Raw genomic sequence first — 24,020 nt, 5'->3', positions numbered from 1 at the left:
TTTTCACCAAAAATGGTAAAAATTGCCCAAAAATTACAAAATTGTAGATTTCATCATAATTTCAATAAATATTATTTAGTTAATCTGTAGGAACCTGTTTACCAAATTTCAAAGCTATCAGACCAGTACTTTTTGAGAAATACATTTTTGACCAAAAATGGCAAAAATTGCCTTAAAATTACAAAATTGCAGATTTCATCAGAAATTCAATACATATTACTTAGTTCATCGATAGAAACCTGTATACCAAATTTCAAAACTATCAGACCAGTACTTTTTGAGAAATACATTTTTGACCAAAAATGGCAAAAATTGCCTTAAAAATGCAAATTTGCATATTTCTGCACAATTTGAACAAATCTGAAATAGATCATCCCTAGGGACCTATGTACCAAATATCAAAGCTATCTGACTGGTAGTTTTGAAGAAGAAGATTTTTAAAGATTTTTTTACCAAAAATGACAAAAATTGCCTTAAAAATACAAATATGCAAATTTCACCACGATTTGAACAAATCTGACTGAAGTCACCCTAAGCAAACTGCATATCAAATTTCAAAGCAATCGGACAAGCGATTTCAGAGAAGAAGATTTTTTACCAAAAACACCAAAAAATGCCCCAAAAATACAAATATGCAAATTTCACCACGATTTGAACAAACTGAAGTAAGGTCACCTCAAGTGAACTGCATATAAAATTTCAAAGCAATTGGACTTGCGGTTTCAGAGGAGAAGGCAATCGTTGACGGACGACGACGGACGACGGACGACGACGGACGACGGACGATGGACGACGACGGAAAATCAACCTATTTGATAAGCTCCGCGTCACTGACAGCGGAGCTAATAAAGCTCAGAAGCCCCGTTCCAACTAGTGAAACTGTATGTCACATGATTATCCACACAATCCGAGAAACATTTTGAGACAGAGTGCTCATAGAACAATAATAATGTCGCTTGATTGATGTTTTTGCAAAAATATTTTTCTCATAAAAATCCATAGATGAGTCAAGGTGTACAATATGTGTCATAGACAGTTGATGTGGACAAACGGTAATTATAGAAGTAAAATGGTACAGGAAGTCAGTGACATTTATAAATTAATGTACTTCTTATCAGAAGCTCCGAAGCAAAACAGATAATTAGTATATGCTAGCTAAATGTAGCAACTGATACTTGACGACAGATGGACAAGACAACAGTGGACGCTGACTATGTCGAGAGGAACATTGTTTTAGTATGTGGCACTTCCTAGTACAGTACCTGGAAATTGAAACATATATTACAAGCCTCACACGGTATCAAGGTCAGCGAACACCTTGCAAACAAAATCGGCACAGAATAGTTTTACAAGAGCATGGTATGAAGCGTAGACTTTAGCTCTAGAGTCTATGCGTGAAGTGATGTAGAGACCGAATCTCGACTTAAAAAGGATATAGCCTAGCGTGTTATGCCAAAAAAAAAAAAAAGAAATGTTTCTGGTCAGCGCGCGCGTCACTTGAACAACAGCGCGTCACCCTTTTTTTTCTGTTTGTGGCCGGCGGCCGTGGCTGACACCAAACCAAAATGGCTGAAGAGAGAGAGAGAAAATTCTTTGGGGGAATGATCAGTGACTGCAAGACCTGACCAGAAACATTTCTTTTTTTTTTTTGGCCTTATGCTCGCTTCTAAATATTACAAGAATTACAAGATGTCAGCCATATCAATGTCACTGTACCATACTGAGCGAATCTATCGACAGCGAATAAAAAAGAAGTCTTTTTTCATTTCATGCACAAAAGTGTGCTTACCCTTCAAATATGCCAAAACGTGTTCAGATGAGTATATTTTCATCTTTTAACTTTTGATATTATTTCCTATTTTCCCTGTTTTTCAAATTAGCTGGTACCTCGATGACAATTTCCAATGTCTACACAATTATGATTAGATTGATAAATAAACGATTCGTCGCCATGGTAACCAATTTTCTTTTTTTTTCCAAATTAACTGGTATATCGATGGCAAATTCCAATGTCTAGATAATTATGATTAGATTAATGAGTAAACGATTCGTCGCCATGGTAATATTCCGCCGACTTTAAAGTAAATAGTACAGTGGTAATGGCCTCAAAACGGGGCTTTCTTAGGACAAAAGATTTGAATAACAGCAAGTCTGAAATTCATATCATGGAACACATACAAAAAGGGGTTTACAAGAGAATTGGCATACTCGAGCCAGACTGCAACGCTGATAACATTGTATGGGATGCATACGCCACCACAAGAGGCGTTTGTTATAGAAATCACAGCCAATGGTAGGTAGCATACCAGAAATGAAGCTACTACCATGCTGAAAAGTACGGCAGCCTTGTTGTCACTGCTGCTTTTCTTTGACTCGTAACTTTTAGAAATGACGACACGTGTTTTCTGGTTTGTAGATTGCACATCAATGTCTGACGTGGAGGCTATGGCACTTTCTGTTGAACTTGGTTTGTCAACAATCTTCGCTACACTGCAACCTTCATCAGGCTCTCGGGGCGCTATTTCCTCCAGCTCAAAAAGATCATTTATTTTTCCAAGTCTGGAATCAGTTTTATTTTGCTTTAAGTCCTCTTCGCCTTGTGGACTGGGCTTACCTCTAACCGGAAAACTGTCACTAGTAGCAGCATTGCAACAGTCTGTTTCCTTTCGGCATGCTTTACTGCCAAGGGAGGAGGGAAACGAATCATAGATATCTTTTCCGGTTACGTGTTTGGTGATCGATGTGCTTGAGGGTCGAACACTGTCATTGAAATCTTTAGCATCAGATGTGCCAAAACAGACCTCACTGTTGACAGTGGCGGTCGTATTTCCATCGCCGAGATGATGGGTTTTATTGTCGAAGGGTGATTTTCTTCCTATCTGACTTCTCGTCTTCCGTGTACGGATCATCAGAGATATTCGCAGGTAAATGAAAGTTATCCAGGCACATGGAATTAGTGGCGAAATAGAGTTGGTAATAGTGGTGTACACAAAGTGATCTTCATATTCCACCTTGCAGTGTTCGTCGTAATCGACGGTAGGATTGCCTGCGATGAACTCCCAAAGAGTGATAGCTGGCACTTCGATGACAAATCCCAGTATCCAGGCAGTTGCAATCAACTTGATGACGAAGCGATTGGTCCGTATACGTCGATACCAGAGTCCGTAAAATAAAGCTAGATAACGATCAAGACAGATTGCTGCTATGTTGTAAATCGAGGCTGAAAATAAAAAGTAGTCTATGGCGAGCCATAAAATGCAAACAGCCTCACCAAGCTGCCAATAACCATCTTGGTACCAATTGTACACAGCTAAAGGTAGCGTGCTTATACCGAGGAGGCAGTCGGATACTGCAAGGCTGACGTAGAAGTAATTGGTCGGCTTTCGGAGTTTCTTAGTTTTGCAAAAAGCTACCAGTATGGATAAGTTGGACACAATCGTCAGTATGCCAACTGAAGAAAACAAAACTGTTAATAGCATAACTACTATCTCTCTTCTGTCTTTGTAACTTTCTCCTTGCATGTTGTGAGTCGTAGACCAATTGTGTACGTATCCAAAAGATATCGACAAGCTGCTGACGAAAGAGCTATTGTCTGGCGGATTAAAAACTGTTGTTTCACTGATGGGATCTCTGTACTTGCCTCCACCATAACTGTTGTAAATTGAAGTAGTGCTTGCCAGCGAACTTCCTAGGAAATCCGACGATTCAGCACCTGTTGCAGGTATTGTGTCCCACTCTGAAAAACTCTCAACTGCTGTCACTTCGGTGTTGTTGGATGTTATGTTCATAACGCTTCAAAGCGTCGAGCTAGGTTGAAAAGGAATACCTGAAGATGTTTATGTTGAACTGAAAAAGCGAGTGAGCCGCTGAGTACAAAGTTGATTCATTTTCTCACACCAGAGGCTTGCTGGCGTTAGTGGTTTGTGTTACTAAATAAATGCCATCGTTTCGTTGTCTTCACCTCACTAGGTATGATCAATGTTTAATCATATATAATGACTGTATGCGGTTAGAAATTAGTGTTTGCTATCGCTAATTAGAATTCGAGCAATTACAGTGGCTAGATAAATTGATGACGTATGTGTGTCGAACGGATGCTTGAACTTGAATTGTCAAAGTAGATGGATTATGCAAAACATGCATGTTTAGTCACGAAATCGATGTGCTTGTCTGATTGGATCATGTAGCTAATGTTCGATAGCTTTGTAAAGGATGCGTGCACAGGCAAATACAACCAGATAAAAACGCATATACGTCACACTCGTTTCACCCTCTCGGGAACTATAAACTCATGCTTCAATTTTATAAAGTAACAATAAAATACAAACCGACCTTCGAAAGATAAACACTTCTTAAAATGCAGAAGATAAAAACTGCAGCACGATAAAATGGATAAAATAAAATACTAACCGACCAGCGCGAGATAAAACACTTGTAAATATGGAGAGAAGATAAACACAGACGTTTCGGGATCAAGCCTTCCTCAGCATAAAAACACAAAGGAGAAACGTGGACATACAGAGGGTAAAAGCAAGCGGTCAAATCACAGGGCGCTCAGGCTCCTTGTTTGTTTGTTTATCTATGTTTGTTTGTTTATTGGTTACATATGATTATTTACCTATACAATAAAGAACCAATAAGGAGTTGTACTAGTGTTCATATTTGTGTTTCATATTGTGTTCATATTGTGTTCATATATTATGAATAATTTTTTTCCGATATAAAACTAGGCAAATATGTGTATTTATGTACGCTTGATTATTGATATTAATGTTCTTGATTACACTAAAGTGGTTACAAGTCCATAGTTGTGCAAGAAATTCAATTTTGAATTTCACCGAAATGTCGATTCTCTATACATTGTAGTCTATGATGAAACTATGAATAATTTTTGTCCAATACAAAACTAGGTAAATCTGTGTATTTATGTACGCTTGATTATTGATCATGTTCTTGGTCAGTCTAGAGTGGTTACAAGTCCATGGTTGTGCAAGAAATTTGATTTTGGAATTTCACCGAAATGTCGATTCACTATATATTGCAGTCTATGAGAGAGAGCTATGCACAATTTTTCTGTCTGTGTAACTTTTTCATCCTCCCATGTTAAATTGAGTCGGAGACCAATTATGTAGGTATGCCAAAGATACCGACACGCTGCTAATGAAAGACCTATTCTCTGGCGGATTAAAAAATGTTGTTTCACTGATGTGATCTCTATGCTTGCTTCCACCATAACTGTTGTAAATTGAACTAGTCTCCAGCCAACTTCCCAGGAAACCCGACAATTCAGCACCAGTTGCGGGTTCTGTATCCCACTGAAAGCACTTTGAAGTACTCTCAACTGTCTTCACTTCGGTGTTGTTTGGATGTTATGTTCATAACTTTTCAAAACGTCTAGCTATATTGAAAATAATACCTGAAGATGTTCATATTGAACTGAGAGAGCGATAGAGCATTATTACATACGAACTTGATTCTGTTCCTCTCACCAAAGGCTTGCTGGCTTAAGTGCATGGTCTTGTATTTCTAAATGAATGAAATCGTTTCGCTGTCTTCACCTCATTTACTATGATTGATTAGTATATGCGACTATAATCATCTATATAATCACTATATGGGCTCTTAAATTAGTGCTTGCGATAGCTAATTAGTAACCATGGTTAGACATATAAGAAAATTGATATGCAAACAGTGCATGTTGAGTCACGTGACCATGTACAACTAGGCAAGTGCGTTAAACCTTCAGCTCTCCAAATCTGCCAAAGTTTTCAGCTCATCTCAGAAAGTCTGAGTACCAATACTTAATCATCACCTCCGTGAATACCCAGTCACCCCGCAGACCGAAAATGCCGAGAATCCAACCACCGCAAGGCAAGAAAAAGAAGCAAAAAAGCATCACAGCGTTCACTGGACCTGCTTCAGACCAAAGCGACGCCCAAAACGACACCCCTCATGAACATGAGGCCAGCGACGGGGAAGAAGCTTCTACAACAGACTGGAAACTTTGCAAACAGATGTCACCACGATCAAAACCAAACTCTTGGTATTATCAGATGTCGAAGATCGAGTAACAAAACTCGAGGAGAGGCAAAACGACTTCGAGAAATCGAGTGAATATGCGGTTACCAAAGCCGACGACAATGAAACCAGGATCGCCTCCCTCGAACAGAAAGTCTGTCAACTCACAGAAAACTTAAAAAAACACTCAGGAGGAAAGTACTCGAGCACAACGTCGACTAAGAGAATGCTCCCTCCGCTTCTACGGTGTAAAGGAAGAAAGAAACGAAAAGCCAATGGAGGTGGCCCGACAATTGCTAACGGACAAGTTCAAAGTAAGTGATCATGGAATAGAAAAAGCCTTCCGAGCCCCAGTAAGAGGGAGCATCACCAACAATCGGTCACGACCTATCATTGTGAAATTCACTCTACTGGCGAAAAGTCAACAGATATTACGCAAAGCCGAGCAAGCCCTAGTCGGAACAGAAATCTACAACTAATCAAACAAGACCTGCTCCCCGCAGATTACAAGAAAAAACGCCTGTACCACAAGATCATGGCGCAAGCTTACAAGGACGGAAAGAAACCAATCTTCCGGAATGGAATGCTGTACATCGACGGAGTCAAGTACTCAGGACCCCCACCAACACTCGATGTGGTTTAAGAACCGCGCCTCAGACCACCCATGCGACTGCATGAACATTCGACCAGCAGATTGGAGAGCTACACTGCCACATCATCTTCACTCAAGTCATGCGACAACAACTATCTTTAACTTTTGCCAGAACTTTTTTTATTAGATTTAGAAGGAATTGTTTTTTCTCCTTTAGTCCTTTTCTTATCCTTGTTTCTTACTATTCTATCCCCAAAAAGGTAACAACCAACAGATTGGAAGTAAGTGTGCTTTTAAAACATTTCAATTTCATCAAACATGCAGAAATTGAAATTCTTATCACTTAAGTGAGAGGTCTCAGGGAATTTAAAAAAAGAAAGAAGGTGTTAACATGGTTAAAACATAAGAAGCCAAATATTGTTTTCCTTCAGGAAACACAAAGCACGTCAGATAATGAGAAATTTTGGTCATCCCAGGCTTCGGGCGACTGCTTTTATTCTCATTGGACACACAATAGTAGAGGTGTCATGACTATTTTACGCAACTGTAATCATACTGTGAACAAAACACATTTTTCGAGGCATCTCTCAGTTTGTTCACGAGACATAACTTAAATGAAGTGCTCTTTGGCGTTGACGGTTACTCTGACATTCATAATCACTTGCTACTGTTAGCCAAAAGACACATCTATGCCATGAAAATGAAACAGAGTAAACCACACTTTGCAGCTTTTATGTTGCAAGTGAAATTCAACTACCATCTAGAGTACGAAATAGCTCTGGAAAAAGACAAATTAGAGAGACATTGCAACAAATGGATTTCAATTTTACACAAAATTGTAGATAACTAAGCACTGTACTTCATTTTTATCTTAAGTTCATGTTACTAAAAAAATGTTACCAATAAAACAATTTTAAATACAAAAAAAAAACAGACAAAAACAAAAACAGTGCATGTTACTCACCAGTCTAATTGGTTCATGTATATAATGGTTGATGGCTTTGTAAAGAATTGGTGCACAGGCAAATACAATAAAGCGCGTATAATTTGCACCCAGTTCACCCCCTTGGGAACCATAAACTCACAATTTAATTTCAATGTTACGATAAAATACCGTACTAGTCGACCGGCGGGAGATAAAAACACTTGTACAAATGGAGAGGAGAAGGACACTGACGTTTACTATGGACGAAATCGACAATTCTCCGCACTGTTTAAACTTTGTCTCTACAGTGTTTGAAATATCTTTCTACTGTTTGAAATTTCTCTCGAATGTTTAAAAATTTCACTCTATTTTTTAAATTTCTCTCTACTGTTTTTAAACTTCTGTAAGCTTATTGTTAGAAATTTCTCTCTACTGTTTGTCGCTCTACTGTTAAAAAATTCTCTACTGTCTAAAATTTCATTTTAATTATGATACGGATAACTCAAAGCTTGAAATCTATCTCTAAGCAGCTTAAATGGAGATAGCAGAAATTCCGTTTGAGACCCATATCAGAAACAGCATTACTCGAGCAGAAAAACCCTCTCTGAATAATGTCCAAATACAAACAAATCACAATAAAGCCCTTTGATAAAGGAAGAAGCAACATATCAATCGACGTACACCATGAGTGACATCGAACTTATCGGCAAAACATCCTTTGACGAACCGACACACATCAAAACTCATATCACAAGCCTGAAACAAGAGATCGAAGCTCTGCCAAACCAAGCCGAAAAGATGAAAGCGAAGCACCTTCTCACCAGATCCATCGAATCAGCAAAGAAGAAGGCGAAACAACAATCTAGACAGAAACGTTCACAGGTACGCATATAATACAATACTCAACAAAACAAACCAAACGGCCTTTCTAAAGGCCACCACTCTCTCCAAAAACAGAACTACCGTAACACAATGGTTAAACATATACAAAAAGAACAATACACTATGAAACACAAAAACAGAAAACAACAAAAGCAAGAAAAACGCACACACGAAACAAAACAAATCAAGAAACACAATAAAACGCCATACCATTAATAAACACAAACTACAAACAAAATCCAACAACAATCTCAGAGTCATAAAAAATCTATCATCACACAATTGAACTAAGAAAGAAACAAATGCACACAACAAAAGGCTCAAGTTTATTCTGACACCAAAACGTCCAAAAAGAATCAATCTGTTGAAAGACGCAAACAAGTTCACTCGAAGAATGAGACTCCAATACATTATGCGCCATAAACAAACCAAGAAAAATCACGGGGCGTTTTTGCAATGGCGTGCGAGTGATACGTCTGTCATGACTGTTCCAGAGAAAAATTCAGATTTTGTGACAAATAGAGTGACTCTCGATACAGAACTCACAGAGAGACCGACCAACACTACTGGTGCATACAGAAAAAGGAACGGGAGAAAAACGTCTGCTGAAACTCGTTCAAAAAAGAAGGGAAAAAAACGAGGTGCTCAGGGTGCAACATCGGATGACACGCAGCAGCCTTCCATTACGCAATACGTTGCAACGGAGAACACCTGTAGCACAGACCCAAGTCAAATAGAGGAGAGTAAACAGGACTTCCGTAGGTTCATGAAAGAAATGATACTGAGAATGGATTCCAACTTGAAGAGGTTAGTCGATGAGCACACTGACACAAAAAATAGAGTCGACAGAGTAGAGAAAGAATTGGAAGAAAGAAATGAAAAGTTTGAAGACCACCTGGAAGAACACTGACAGACGAACCATGCCTTGAATCAGAAAATAGCAGCCACGACGGCAAAAGTTGAGGCGTTGAAAAAGAAAACGTAGCTTTGAAGGACAGTGTGGAGAAACTGAGCGAACAGCAGAAGAACCAAGAAAGATATTCAAGAGCATATAACCTGCGATTCGGTGGCATTAAAGAAACAAAGAATGGAAACTGTAAGCAGATAATAGAAGAAATTCTAACGAAGAAATTCAACATGGCTCCCGGTTATGTACCGGACGTTCTTGAAAACGCTCACTGAGTGAAACGAAAGAAGAAGTTGAACATGCCACGCCATATCATCGTCAAATTTTACAGTAGAATAGTTAAAGAAAAAGTAAAAGTGAAAGCAAGAAAAACTCTTAAAGGTACGCACATATTTATTACGCAGGACTTAATTCAAGAAGACTACCAAGTTAAATGAAAACTCGGCGGTATCATGCAGGCGGCATTAAGAGAAGGAAAAAAGCCATCGTTCCGTAGAGGAAAGCTGTACATAGCTGTACGGCAAGAGTTACTAAAAAGTGTATATATTATATACACTGTGTAGTAACTCTCGCCGTAGACTGAACCTGGGCAATGGTGTCACTTGTATATTTTGGCATAGATTGTGAAACTATATAAGGGTTTCCAGAGGATTGTTCACATAAGCAGATTACAATGTGTAAAATATGATTTTATTAATCATAATCGTAATTTATTAATAATCATAATTATCACAAAAATGGGGTTTCCAAACGGTATTTACACAAAGTAGACGACATTGTTGGTAAAAAAAGTTTTAATATTCTGTAACATTCATGTTAATAATTTATTAATATACATAATCATTTTTTATGATAATAATAGGAAAAATCATCACAAATAATGCCTAATCGACCTGTGGTCTGAGTTGGCTATGTTCATGGGGTTGGCTGCGCTTCCTCAAACTACGAAATTGTGCAAGTGACGCTGATATTTAACGAAACCAGACTATCAGCAAGGAGTCCCAGGTTCATGTTTACCTCGTCGTAGCTGCTCGACAACTTGTCGTAATAGTCTTTCACCTCGTTTGTACTCATGCTGGTGCCGACTTGGCCGATTAGATCGGCCGCCGCAGTTGCCAAACTAGAACGTTCAAGATCTGCCATCTTTGAAATTCAATTGATCATGGGCCGATCACATAACCCGTTGGCCAGCTATGACGTCATGGCTGCTGCATGCACTTAAAAGTTCAACACCGGATTACTCCATCCCATGTGCTTATGTCAGAGTTATGCGTGTGAAAGATATCAACAAAAACAGGTCAAACAAAAAGTAGGTCAACATCCAGCCGAAAAATAAATTTGTGAAGTGAAAAGCACTGCCCCACCACCCTGCCCCTGTTAATTATTACTGGGACCTAACCTTGACATTTCTGACTTGTATCACTTTCTTTGAAATAAGCTTTGCACAAACAATTAGATTTCTAATGTATTCCTTTCACCTGAACTGAAAATCTTATATTTGTAAGACCACTAAGTAAAATGGCGGTGCATCATTATAATGTTGATGCTGATTTGTCTTTCACTTTCGAGGTGCATACTACCTTAACTCTCTCCATCTGTAAGATGGCCACAGAGAATCGCTTTTGTCGATAGACATCCAGGCCCCGGCTGCTTTCTGTAGTTAGCAATAATCTTTATTTCGAAAAGTTAGCCTTTCGCTGACCCCTGCAGGGTATCCCTTTGCAGAGATGTGTTATATCGACTGGGTACATAGAGATAACACACACTGACGATCAAAGTATGAGGTGAAGCTCTGACCAGTATTATATTACAGCTTTGTTTATACGAGGGAACTTTGTGACGTAACACCAAGACTATTACTGATAATGTATACGATTATCCATAATTATGGCCCAAAATGCTTTCAACATCTATAGATTTCCCTGGCATTGCCAAAACTATAAAAAAATGGCAATAGGTACCCCCTCCTGGTTGATAACTGACTCAAGGAAGATTTGCACTTTGTTACATGTGTAAAGTTCCTTTTCGTGTATTACGGGTCGGGAGGGGTACATTACTGCATACATAATCTGACAATACATGTACGAACTTGGTCTAAAAAAGGTACAGTATTCCTAAAATGAAAAATAAAATATTTAACACAAAATATCGACAAAAGCTTTAGTTTTGGATAATATATCATGGTTTTGACGCAGACGACAGGTATATTAAACAAACAAACTCGTTGTGTACAATATCCAGCGTATACTGTTGACAAAAGTCGGCGATAAAACTCGGGTATGGATCAATGATTGGTCTGATTTTTCTCTGACGGACAATCCAGTTTCGATATTCAACTTAAAACGGGCTTGTGCTAATCACAAAAAGTTTGAAAATGGTTTTGACGCTAACTTATACCTCTAGAACCCAACTATTTTCTGTCACAATTACCGTCGCAACATTCTGTTAATATATCTTTTTCAATTGTTTTGTTATTCTGTCGAATAGACAATCTGCCATCTCAATTAAGTCATACATAGGCTCTGCAATTCTGAATTTTGATTACTAAGTATACAACCAACCCAACACCTCTATCATCGCAACGTGTACAAAATATTTGTACTATTTCACGACAAAGAAATTACGGCATTACTTTCAGCAGATAAGAAAAGCCAGTGCCCCATTCCTGCTTTCTGTTACCCGGCACGTAATAATCACAGTTGCGTTTGTAGATAAGTTCCATCTTCTTACATGCGATGAGCTGCTGGAAAGTAGCGCCCTCTAAGATATTTGCAGCCTTCACTCTATTAACGATGACAATATAGCCGCCTAATGAAAAAAGTAAATACGGAAAGGAAGAAGTCTGCAGTGCACTGTGTCCGAAATTTATCACGTGAAGGAACTTTAGAAGATGCACAATCTGACAACAATGTGGGTCACACTCACGCTCTAAGGCTAATAGTTCTCATTTTCCAACGTGTTTTTCCCATTCAAAATCAGTGTGTCGTCCAACCTGGAGTAGTGTTATGGTAGTACTGCCTAACCTTTATTCTCACATCGACAACTTGTCATGAAACATTGTTATGTAGGTCATTTCCCCCACACTCATCATGACCTGAGTTCAATTAGTCTAGAACATTCTCAAGGTCACTGCCCTTGATGACCTCACAACCTTGAATTCAATTAGTCATGTTTGGAATGTTCTGGAAAGTTGATTAGTTGTGTAAGGGAGATAATTTTAGAACAGTAATTAGCATGTCAATAAAAGTTCTAGATTGTTCTTATATGCCTTTATAAAAGGGACGTGCACAGCTTCCAGTCAGACTTTTGGGATCGTGTCTCTTGTGTGTTACTAAACTCCAGCAGTAGTCATTCTCAAGACTTTTCAAGACCTTCACTGCCAACGCTGGATTTATACTGTGGACTTTGTGCAGCTTCAAGCCTGCAAGGACTGTTCATTCATCCGACTGACTGTTACAACTCTGAGACTGGAGCTTTGCCGTCCCAGCTGAGATAAGTAGTCTGTACACTTTTAAAGCTTGTACTCTATCCCTGACTTAGCAATTAGTTTTATTTTTGTAATAAATTCTGTTTAAACGTTATTTGCTGAGTTCACCCTTTTGTTCGTTTTCTCTGCACGTAACAAAATTGGGGGCTCGTCCGGGAGACGAATATTTTGAGCCGTTTGACAACATTTTGACAGCCTTTTCAAAACTACTGTATACTGTGAACTCAGCGAAATTTAATCATGGCGGAATTTAAACAGACGAATTTTGGATGACCTTGATCAGGACACATTTAATTCCCTCAGAAAAGACAACCTCATAACACTGGCCAATTTCCTTAAAGTAGAAGTCAAAAGATCTATGCGCAAGAGGGAAATACAGTACCGTATTGCCAAACATCTAGTTGATTTAGGCCAATTTGAGGAATCCACCCTGAAAGATTATGAGCCCGAGTCTACCTCTGAACTCAGAAAATTAGAATTAGAAATGCAGACAAATTTGGAGATCAAGAAACTAGAATTACAAATGAGAGAGAAAGAATTACAAATGGAAGAAAGACAGAGAGAAAAGGAGAGAGAATTGGAAGAACATCGACTACAGTTAGAAATGAGACGTTTAGAGCTTGGACAGTCAGGAAAATTCTTCCCTTCAGACAAGTTTGACATCACTAAGCATTTCAGGTTAGTTCCCCCTTTCCAAGAAAAGGATGGTGATAAATATTTCCTCCATTTTGAGAAAATTGCTCAGAGCCTGAATTGGCCTAAGGAGTCCTGGTCTATGCTTTTGCAGAGTGCTTTGGTGGGTAAAGCCAGAGAAATTTACATTCAGTTGTCAGTAGAGCAGGCTTCAGATTATGATTCTGTAAAGGAATTAATTCTCAAGGGCTATGAATTGGTGCCTGAAGCTTACCGTCAGAAATTTAGGGATTGTGAGAAGGTGAAAGATCAAACTTACGTTGAATTTGCTCGAACAAAAGAACAACTGTTTGATCGTTGGTGTTCTTCTGAAAAGGTCAGTCAGAATTATGACAAATTACGACAGCTTGTTTTGATTGAGGAATTTAAAAGGTGCATCCGGAGTGACATCAAAACATTTATCAATGAACAAAAGGCAGATACATTGGAGGTCGCTGCACGTTTGGCCGATGATTATTCATTGACCCACAAATCTTCATTTCTCAGCAAACCATCCCAGTCCTTTTCCTACAGAAACAATGCAGGTAAATTTAACTCCTCCTTTTCATCCAAGAATTTCTCAAAGGAGAGAAGGAAATCAAATGGTAACAGTTCACACAGTTCAAGTAACACTCCCACATCATCAGATCCCAAGTCTCAATCTCCTTCTGACAAACAGTTTGGTACACTTTCTTGTAATTATTGTAAGAAAGACGGCCATTTAATGTCAGATTGTTTCAAATTGAAAAGAAAACGTGAAGGTCAAAGTGGTCAAAGTGGATCTAAGCCCACCGGCTTTATTTCTTCATCAACTCAATTAGAGTCTAATAATGTGTGCAACACATTTTCTGAGGTTAAACCCCTCTTATCCCCAATTAATGAGGTCAAGGTCAATTCTTCACAAGATAGCATTATGGGTATTTTCGAACCATTTATTCATAATGGTTTTATATCACTTTCTAGTGATTTCTCTTCCGCTACCCCTGTCAAAATTTTAAGAGATACCGGGGCTTCCCAGTCTCTTTTGTTGGCAGATACCCTGCCGTTTTCTGAAAAGTCATTTTCAGGTTCTAAAGTTCTTATTAAGGGGGTAGATTGTAATGACTACATTCCTGTTCCTCTCCATAATGTCTATTTGTCTTCGGACTTTGTTTCTGGACCTGTGGCTTTAGGTATTAGGCCTTTTTGCCTTTTGAAGGGATTCACCTTCTTCTTGGAAACGACCTTGCTGGGGACAAGGTCATTACTAATCCACTTGTGACTGATAATCCTACTTTAGATCAGGATCCAGAGCCAATTGAACAAGAGATACCCGATTTATTTCCTTCATGTGCTATTACTCGAGCCATGTCAAAGAAAACTTCCGAGAATCAAAATACTCTCAAAAATAATGTCACAGATGTTGACTTAAATGACACCTTTCTCAGTCAGGTGTTTGACACGGATCATTCCGTTATCCCTCGTGGATTTGCAACTTCCAGTAAAACTTGCTGACCAAAGTCAGACATTTTCTAGATCAAATCTCATTGCAGAACAACACAAAGACCCAGATATTTTGTCTTTGTTTGACAGGGTAGATGATGAAGGTAAAACTTCAGATAGCTCTGTTTCCTATTATACAAAGTCTGGTATTCTCATGCGTAAATGGAGACCTCCAGATGTTTTGGTTGATGACGATTGGGCTATAAAACATCAAATTGTGGTTCCAAAGCCCTACCGTGCTGAAATATTGCGCCTGGCCCATGAAACCCCCTGGGCTGGTCACTTAGGAGTCAGGAAAACTTATCATAAAATTCTCAGTCACTTTTATTGGCCTAATCTCAGGCAGGATGTAGCACATTTCTGTAAAACTTGTCACACATGTCAAGTGGTAGGAAAGCCAAATCAGACCATTCCAAAGGCCCCTTTACAGCCAATTCCTGCATTTCAAGAACCATTTAGTAGGATACTAATAGACTGTGTTGGGCCCCTACCAAAAACAAGATCAGGAAATGAGTACATGTTGACAATTATGTGTACATCAACTCGGTTCCCAGAAGCCATACCACTGAGAAATATACAGACAAAGACTATAGTGAAAGCTTTAGTCAAATTTTTCACTTTATTTGGCCTCCCTAAATGTGTCCAGTCCGATCAAGGCTCCAACTTTATGTCTGGTATTTTTCAACAAGTAATGGATCAGCTAGGCATTAAACAGTATAGGTCATCCGCCTATCATCCAGAAAGTCAGGGTGCTCTTGAGCGATTTCATCAAACTTTGAAAAACATGATTAGGACCTACTGTTTTGACACAGAGAAGCAGTGGGATGAAGGAATTCATTTTTTGCTCTTTGCTGTTAGAGAGTCAATTCAAGAGTCTCTTGGTTTTAGCCCATTTGAGCTTGTATTTGGACATACAGTCCGTGGCCCACTTAAGCTCGTTAAAGAGAAATTCTTATCAGACGATGATGATTGTCTGAATATTTTGCAATATGTGTCAGATTTTTGTACGAAACTCTCTAAAGCATGTGAATTAGCCAGAGAAAATCTTGAGTCATCTCAGCAGTCAATGAAAACCAAATATGATAAAAGCACCTCAAAACGGAAGTTTGAACCAGGTCAAAAGGTTCTTGTTCTACTTCCAATTCCTGGCAAACCACTCCATGCTCGTTACTTTGGGCCATACCAAATTGATAAGAAATTGAGTGATTTAAATTACATCATAATAACACCTGACAGGCGAAAACAAAAACAGCTATGTCACATAAATATGCTTAAGCCATATTTGGATAGGGATAATCCTACTATAACTCAGCCTGTCAGTGCAGTCAGTTCAAGCCATTATGAAGATAGTGATACTGAAACTGACTTGAGTGAAAATACTCTAAACTCAAAGCTGGGCTCGGTCAAGCTTCAGAACTCAGAAATCCTGGAGAAGCTGGAGTCTACAAAGTTGGCACACCTCCAGCCAGAACAACAAACAACAGCTGAAAGAACCAATCCATGAACATTTGTTCCAAGATGTTCCAACGAGGACAAACATCATCTACCACAACGAAGATGTCTGCGACAGTAATCCAGTGGAACAACATCCAGACGGACTGAATCCTGCGAAAGTGGAATATCTCCAGGAGGAAGCCAAGTATTTGCCGAACAATGACTTTATCGAACTCAGTAAAAATAACCGGACTTTGCCGTGCATACTTTATGCCAAATTCAGTGCCATTTCAAGTTTTCCAACAACAAATTGCAAGAAGATAGTCATGGGACATCCTGTTTGCTACTTTTCACACAAATTTAACAAATCCCAGAGAAACTACTCTACAATTGAAAAAGAGTGTTATCTTTGATATTAGCTTTACAGCATTTTGAAGTTTATGTTACTTCTTCAAATCAGCCAATAGTGGTTTATATTGATCACAACCCTCTTGTTTTTCTGCAGAAATTTAAAGGCAAAAATCAGAGATTGCTGAGATGGAGTTTAATGTTACAGGAGTTTAATCTTGACATTAGACATATCAAAGGCAGAGACAATTTAATTGCAGACTGTCTCTCTCGTATTTAGAAATTATTGTTGTTCACTTTCAAGAAATTTTATTGTTGTTCACTTTCAAGAAATTTTACTTTAGAGTAAAACAAAATTTGAGTACTTAAATCCTTTTCAAGATTACATTTGTAAAAGAAAGATTTTTCATTGAAAAATTTTCTTTTTTGAAGAGGGGGTGTGTTATGTAGGTCATTTCCCCCACACTCATCATGACCTGAGTTCAATTAGTCTAGAACATTCTCAAGGTCACTGCCCTTGATGACCTCACAACCTTGAATTCAATTAGTCATGTTTGGAATGTTCTGGAAAGTTGATTAGTTGTGTAAGGGAGATAATTTTAGAACAGTAATTAGCATGTCAATAAAAGTTCTAGATTGTTCTTATATGCCTTTATAAAAGGGACGTGCACAGCTTCCAGTCAGACTTTTGGGATCGTGTCTCTTGTGTGTTACTAAACTCCAGCAGTAGTCATTCTCAAGACTTTTCAAGACCTTCACTGCCAACGCTGGATTTATACTGTGGACTTTGTGCAGCTTCAAGCCTGCAAGGACTGTTCATTCATCCGACTGACTGTTACAACTCTGAGACTGGAGCTTTGCCGTCCCAGCTGAGATAAGTAGTCTGTACACTTTTAAAGCTTGTACTCTATCCCTGACTTAGCAATTAGTTTTATTTTTGTAATAAATTCTGTTTAAACGTTATTTGCTGAGTTCACCCTTTTGTTCGTTTTCTCTGCACGTAACAACATGCTCACTTCAATGTCATACCATGGGTCCCTTTTGCAATAGTTTTAATAAAGTCCTTCGCAAAATTGGGAGGACACCTTTCCATACACCTGTCCTCTCACGAAATTTCTGCTTGGACGTCGTTTTCTGAAAAAGTGTCTTTTATGTTTCTAGTAATAGTCTCTCTCTCTCTCTCTCTCTCTCTCTCTCTCTCTCTCTCTCTCTCTCTCTCTCTCTCTCTCTCTCTCAATTCACACAAGTGAGGAGCTTGAAATTTAAACCACTCTGAGGAAATAGAACAAAGCGGAAACAAGAGCCATACCTGGTTTGACGATTCTTATCCATTCTGTCAAAACACCATCGTCCAAGTGACCCTCACTAATGAAGCAACCGCTGCTCACAATAGCATCGTAACTATCTACAAAAAATTAAAGCAAATTAACAGCAGTTCAACCCGTCTGTAGATAGGCTCAATGGTCACTCAGTCTGTAGAACGCCGAGTGCCTTTAATTTAGGTTCAAGGAAAACGGTCCAACACAACATCATATACTTGTTGACAACGAGAACAGTAGAATAGTATTCATCTTACGTACACGCAAGTTCAGGCGACCGAACCGTTGTGGGCAGTGCGACTTCCATGCATGGAGTGGAACATATGCATTTAGGCTATTCAACAGGCTTGCCCCGAGTCTGTGGGCAAATAAATACAGTATATATTAAATGGAAGACATTGAAGGAAACACTTCTCAGCAGACTATGGCGTCAGTGGTCAGGTGATCGCGGAATTGAAGCAATTGTACTCTTGCAGGCTGTTGCGTACGTAGATCATGGTCATGGGGTAAACGCGATGGCCGAGAAAAACAAAACGACTAGCATCAGCCTGGCTATTCATTAAAATCTAAGGCAATCGGATGGTATGAGACAAGCATCTTTTATAAAAAAAAGGAAGGCGCACGTATTTTACTAAATGACTGTGAAGGGCACAAAAATAGAGCAAATTATTGCAAAGGAAACACGACTAAAACGCGTGAGTTACATTTTTACGGTACAACTCAAATAAAATTCATCTGTATCAAGATCGCCATTGTAGCATTAATACGCTATGCCTGCCATCACCTTGTTTGACGCCCTCTAGTGGCTCAGGTCCCATCTTAGCGGCCATCAAGTTTACGTAAACCCCCTTGTCTCTTGCAACCTGAAGGCTTTTTTCTGACATGTCGACGCCATGGATGTTGACATATCCTCGTTTATGGAGCTGTCGAAAGGATAAAATATCAGAAAGAAACAAGAAAATATTGAATTACAATGAAAGTGAATGCGCTCTTGTTTGCAACGGCGTTAATTTTAGATACTCCCTAAAATCAGACTTTTAATATTTTTAAAATGTGTTTCGATATAATTTTCCTTAAACGAATCTCGTCTATTATTTCCTAAACGTGTCTACACGAACACATTAGCTCAGAAAACAATTTACCTGAAGGCGATCAATTTTTGACATATAAATGCTATATCATGCACAATTCGGGACAGATGAATATTCCACATTCATAAAGAATCATAAGCATAAAATTTCAATACCGAAACAATGCTCATTAATATAATTTGCATAAATCAATACTAATCTGCCCCGTATCTTGCACCAATGGGTAAATGCAAAAAACATCATATTTTGAAATTTCACAAAACAAAGCTGTGTCTCTACAAGCTGGGCAACCAGGGAATCATATCATTTTGAGAATCAAGTAATGTGAGTCTAAAGAAATCTGGGAGAAATCTGCTCCCAGCGTGCATTTTATCCTACATCTTTTGCCAATATTCTATTTTATTTTCTGTCATGCAACCCGCCATCAGTGCCAGTTTACTGACTCTATAGCAAGCAGATACTTTGGCCGATGGAGTTGTAACGTCACTCTTGTAGGAGCCATAACACACTACTGCAAACACGCCCATGACGTACCGCCTTCAAGTTGAAAACTTAAGTATATCGTTGCAACTTCTGTATGTCTTTCCATAATAACAACCCATCAAACCAAACACTTCACAGTTTAATCTTAAAAATGACACAAACAACTTGTAAAACAAAAATGAGAACCAGGGATGATGTTGGCAATAAATGAAGCGATAGCTCTTATTCATCGTTTTCAAAATTTTTCCAAACTTTCTTTACTCCGTTAATGAACAAATTTGAGTAATCTGGATGAAAGACGCACTTCATGATCAATTTACATCATGGGTCAGAATTGATAAAAAAATCGAACTAAGAAAATACACAAGTTGAAGGTGTAAGAGAGAGAGAGAGAGAGAGAGAGAGAGAGAGAGAGAGAGAGAGAGAGAGAGAGACAGAGACAGAGACAGAGACAGATACAGAGACAGAGACAGACAGACAGACAGACAGACAGAGACAGACAGGCAGACAGATAGACAGAGAGACAGAGAGGACAGAGACAGAGACAGAGACAAGACAGTCAGACAGACTGGGCTATATGAAACAGAGGAAGAAACTCTACCCTACCGTGTCTCCGATCAGTCCAGTACCGCAACCACAGTCAAGTATGGCTGCAGCTTTGTCTGTGACTACTTCAATCAAGGCGTTGGCGGCGTCCTGAGGTGCGCAATAGACATTTTCTACTCTCTGAAATAGAAAGGATGTCAGGTTATCGGGCACAGATATTCGGACTCTCAAACTTTTACAATTCTTTTCTGATCTAACACTTGTGGGGGCTTATTTTGAAGCTCTTGGAGAAAGAAAAACTTTAACCGGCTTAGTTTTTCGAAAATCGAAAATTTTATCTTTTCTCCATAGAGTTAACACAGGGATGGCGGCCATTTTGAATTTAAAATATCGGTAAATCTTTGGTAATTTGTTTCTCTAGTACTAAAATTTGTAAGGTGACCCCTGATTTTTGTTCTTGATTTTGAAAGAGAACGGTTGAAAGATTCCTCAAGAAAATTTGAGCAAAAGTTTAAGTTTTTCACTTTCGAGACGCATACGACCTTAATCTCATCAGACATGTCAGAGCAGGCTTCCACTCAAATTAAGTCTGACAAAAGTAAAGATGCTAAAAGTCAAGAAAGGACACGTTAGCAGCACCCATGATACCTAGAGCTAGTACGAAACTAAGGTGCGATATTTGTATCCTCTTGACTCGGTTGTCTGTTGGTGAGATACCGCGCGCAAAACTCCCGAGAACCGCAATAATTCATGCTTCAGCCTAATAGAGTATGGGAATGACGGCGTTGCCGGAACCGGTCCAGGAAACTAGCTAGGCCGTGTCAAAGTCTCAATTTTAATACATGTATACAATACCGTACGCAGGTAGAGGCTTTCGAAGTACTAGTATCATAGTGTGGAAACGAATTCACTCCAGATTATAATCATACCATTGATTTGAAAATATGTTTTCTGATAGATCAACCTTGGAATATGCCGTGTTCATGTATGCTCGTGAAGTAACGAGACTCACTGGTGAAGGCTGAATGGCTATCACCACTCTGACCGATCGAACATTGACGCCCTCTACGAGGCTCGCCTGCTTTGTAGAAGGTTTCGTCTTGGTGGTCAAAAAATAGTGAACGGTTGATATGACGTCATCATCATCGTCAAAATGGTTTCCAGCTAACTGTTTCTTAATGTTGGGGAAGAGATGAAAGTCTGAGGTCAGGAGATTGGAGGGTTTGAAACGAGTTTGAAGCCGCACTGACGCACTGTTGTTATGGCAATGACTGACTTGTGGAGCATTGTCCTGATGGAACAAGACACCTTTTCTCAACTTTCGTCGTTTTTTGATAGCCACCCGTAACTGCCTCAATTGAATAGCACTCTTCGTTAATATTTGTCCCGTTTCTGGCTAGTCCAAGAACACAAGAAGAGTTGAAATAAATGTAAACCAAGCTTCATTGACCTGGCATCGCTGCTGCATAGTTAGGCTCAGAACTTTTCATCCAACCATCGTAAGTAGGTATGGATCATTAGTGAAAAAATTCAGTGATTCACAATTCTTTACTCTTGCTGATATCATTTACCTGTGGCCGCCAGGTATTCAGGTCAACAGGAAAGTCATCCTGACTGATATCGACACTGACCTTAAAGTATGTCAGCTCAGGGACAAAAACCCTTCTTGCCACTCTATGCTGAACTTAACTCCAAGATATCTCTTGCTATCGATCTGTCGCCGAGACTTTGGCAGTGTGCCGCTAGCGCCTTTCTTCTATAGCTGTATGGCTACAAATTATCCCCGGTGATGTTCGCAATTCGTCAGTGAGCAAAATCGTCCAGCAAATCGCTTGAAAAGCTTTCTATGTTTGATTAACGGCACACACATACTCTGCATGGAATCGACTAGATTTACTTGAAATCTACCCTCTGAGTACTTTTTAGCCAATCACATAATTGCTTTGTACACGACTAGCAAAAGTTCATGCTACTGACCTAGTTTACTTTGAAAAGTTTGCTTCGAATGTTAGTTAGAGCATTCATTATTTCAAAATAAATTCTTCAACGTCTTCGCCAGAAAGCTACAAAACAGATGGATCAGCACGCCAATGAATGAACTGATCCACGGTAATTTCCACATGCAGTCCACCTCAGCTGATATTATCCACCTGTGGCTCCGCCAGGGAAGGTCCTATGTGTCTACTGACCTTCACCGAAGAATGTCACTTCAAGGACAAGGGTGCTTCTTGCAAACATCCAGAGTACACAAATTGAAGATCAAAGCCATGACGGTCATACATCTTTGAATGTTCGTACATATTCGGTTCAGTCAACCACAATCGAGACTGCGAAGCCAAGCTTAACGTCTATGCTTTAGCTTTGCTTTGGAATTCCAAATCTGAGAGAACACGCATTAGGGACTGGACAGAAATTACAGGGGGTGGTGTTTTTTTCGGGAGTGGGTCGCCAATTTTCGTGCAATAATTTTTGAGGGGTCATGATTTTTTGCGCAATTATTTTGGACGGCTCATATTTTTTGAGCAAGATGTGGCCGATATGGCACAAACGACAGTCACGGATAATGTAGATTCACTGTACATGGCATTCTCTGAAAAAATATTCAAATTAACCCGTTTTTCCTGTACGAAACTAGCAAAGTGCATTTGTAGAATCCTGACAATTGAATTCAACTGAATTAATAGAATACGTTGGCTACAAGAGCACATGTGTGAAAGAAATTTGAATTTGAAAGTTCATCGAAAATACCGATTAACTACATACGTTAGTATATGAGAAAACTATGAATATGTTTTTTACAAGACAAAATTAGCTAAATTTACGCATTTGCGGCCATTCAAATTTCCCTCTGACAAACTCTATTTCCCACAATGCATATTTCCATTTTTTCAATTTCCAATATACAAATGTCCGATTTTCCCATTTCATTTAGGGCGTGGCCCAGTATCTTTTCATACTATGGCGGAAATAACTGTATCGAATTGGAATTAAGGTGGCCAGTGGATTCATGGGGGTCACGCTGTCTTTCACTTTGGTGATGGGGTCACCATGTTTTTGAAATGCCTAATTGGGAGGTCAGTGTGTTTTTAAATTTCGACACTGGCTCATACTTGCTTAAAATGCATCAAATGTATAGTGCTAGCCATGAATTTCATCATTCAGTTTCATTTTTCGGCGCGCCCTTCGGGCGCGTAACTTTAAGGTGAAGTACTACGAATTACGTCAAAATTAGGTTGTGGTGTCATTTTCTTGAAACTTTGCACAAATATTCTTGGAAGTTGTGCAAGTGCAAAAATGAAACGCTCGTTTCCATGGAAACGGACGTTAAACTGGCGTCGTTAGAAATAAATAAAAATGATGTAAATCACTTAAACTAAAGAAAGCAATTATAAAACGCTTAGCAAATGAGTTAATTTTAATAAATACCAAGAATTAAGATCTATATCTATCGAATGTATAGTTTTCATGATGTTTGTAAAGAAATTTTAACATAAGTATCGATTACAAAATGACGATATCGAAATTATATCACTACATAATTTTCGAACTTTCTTCCTGTCGCTTTGAATGGTGTCATTTTGACCAAACTTGGCGAATAAAATCCTGACATAATACCATTTAGTTTACACTTTTAATAAAAGGGTGTCACCACGCTACTTTTTACAATATCCCCAGGTGAATGGGTAATATGCGCCATGTAAATGGGAGAGAAATGTTAGTTTTGCGCTCATATTGAATAAAAACCAGCTTCCTAGGGGGTCAAAATATGACAAGGTTTAAGGTCACATGTATTTCTAAGAGACTGGGTCAAAAAATTAGGTAAAAGCGCAATTT

At 38.9% G+C, this 24,020-nt stretch overlaps 2 protein-coding genes across 2 annotated transcripts in view; both read right to left on the bottom strand.

Annotated features, from left to right (window-relative positions):
- Nucleotides 1-1,250: 1,250 nt before the first annotated feature.
- On the bottom strand, nucleotides 1,251-3,788 carry LOC139147034 (muscarinic acetylcholine receptor M2-like). Its single transcript, XM_070717885.1, has 2 exons — nucleotides 2,307-3,788; nucleotides 1,251-1,262 (listed from the first exon to the last, which is right to left on the bottom strand). Exons 1-2 carry the CDS (start codon nucleotides 3,786-3,788, stop codon nucleotides 1,251-1,253), a joined length of 1,494 nt encoding a protein of 497 aa, XP_070573986.1.
- A 6,318-nt stretch (nucleotides 3,789-10,106) lies between these two features.
- LOC139148694 (methyltransferase-like protein 27) overlaps nucleotides 10,107-24,020 on the bottom strand; it is a 28,278-nt gene continuing 14,364 nt past the window's right edge. Inside the window, exons 2-5 of the mRNA XM_070720177.1 lie at nucleotides 20,247-20,366; nucleotides 18,851-18,989; nucleotides 18,057-18,152; nucleotides 10,107-12,132 (exon numbers count right to left, since the gene is read on the bottom strand). Of these exons, the coding sequence (XP_070576278.1) occupies nucleotides 11,945-12,132; nucleotides 18,057-18,152; nucleotides 18,851-18,989; nucleotides 20,247-20,366 (543 nt within the window). The 3' untranslated portion in view covers nucleotides 10,107-11,944. The remainder of the gene's footprint in view (nucleotides 12,133-18,056; nucleotides 18,153-18,850; nucleotides 18,990-20,246; nucleotides 20,367-24,020) is intronic.

The sequence above is a fragment of the Ptychodera flava genome, chromosome 13 (genome assembly GCF_041260155.1).
Source record: "Ptychodera flava strain L36383 chromosome 13, AS_Pfla_20210202, whole genome shotgun sequence".
Taxonomy (NCBI): domain Eukaryota; kingdom Metazoa; phylum Hemichordata; class Enteropneusta; family Ptychoderidae; genus Ptychodera; species Ptychodera flava.
The sequence above is the reverse complement of the archived record's forward strand: the minus strand, read 5'-3'. Positions and strand labels throughout refer to the sequence as shown.

Coding starts and splice junctions, on each gene's coding strand:
- LOC139147034 (XM_070717885.1), bottom strand. CDS start 3,788: ATGAACATAACATCCAACAACACCGAAGTGACAGCAGTTGAGAGTTTT.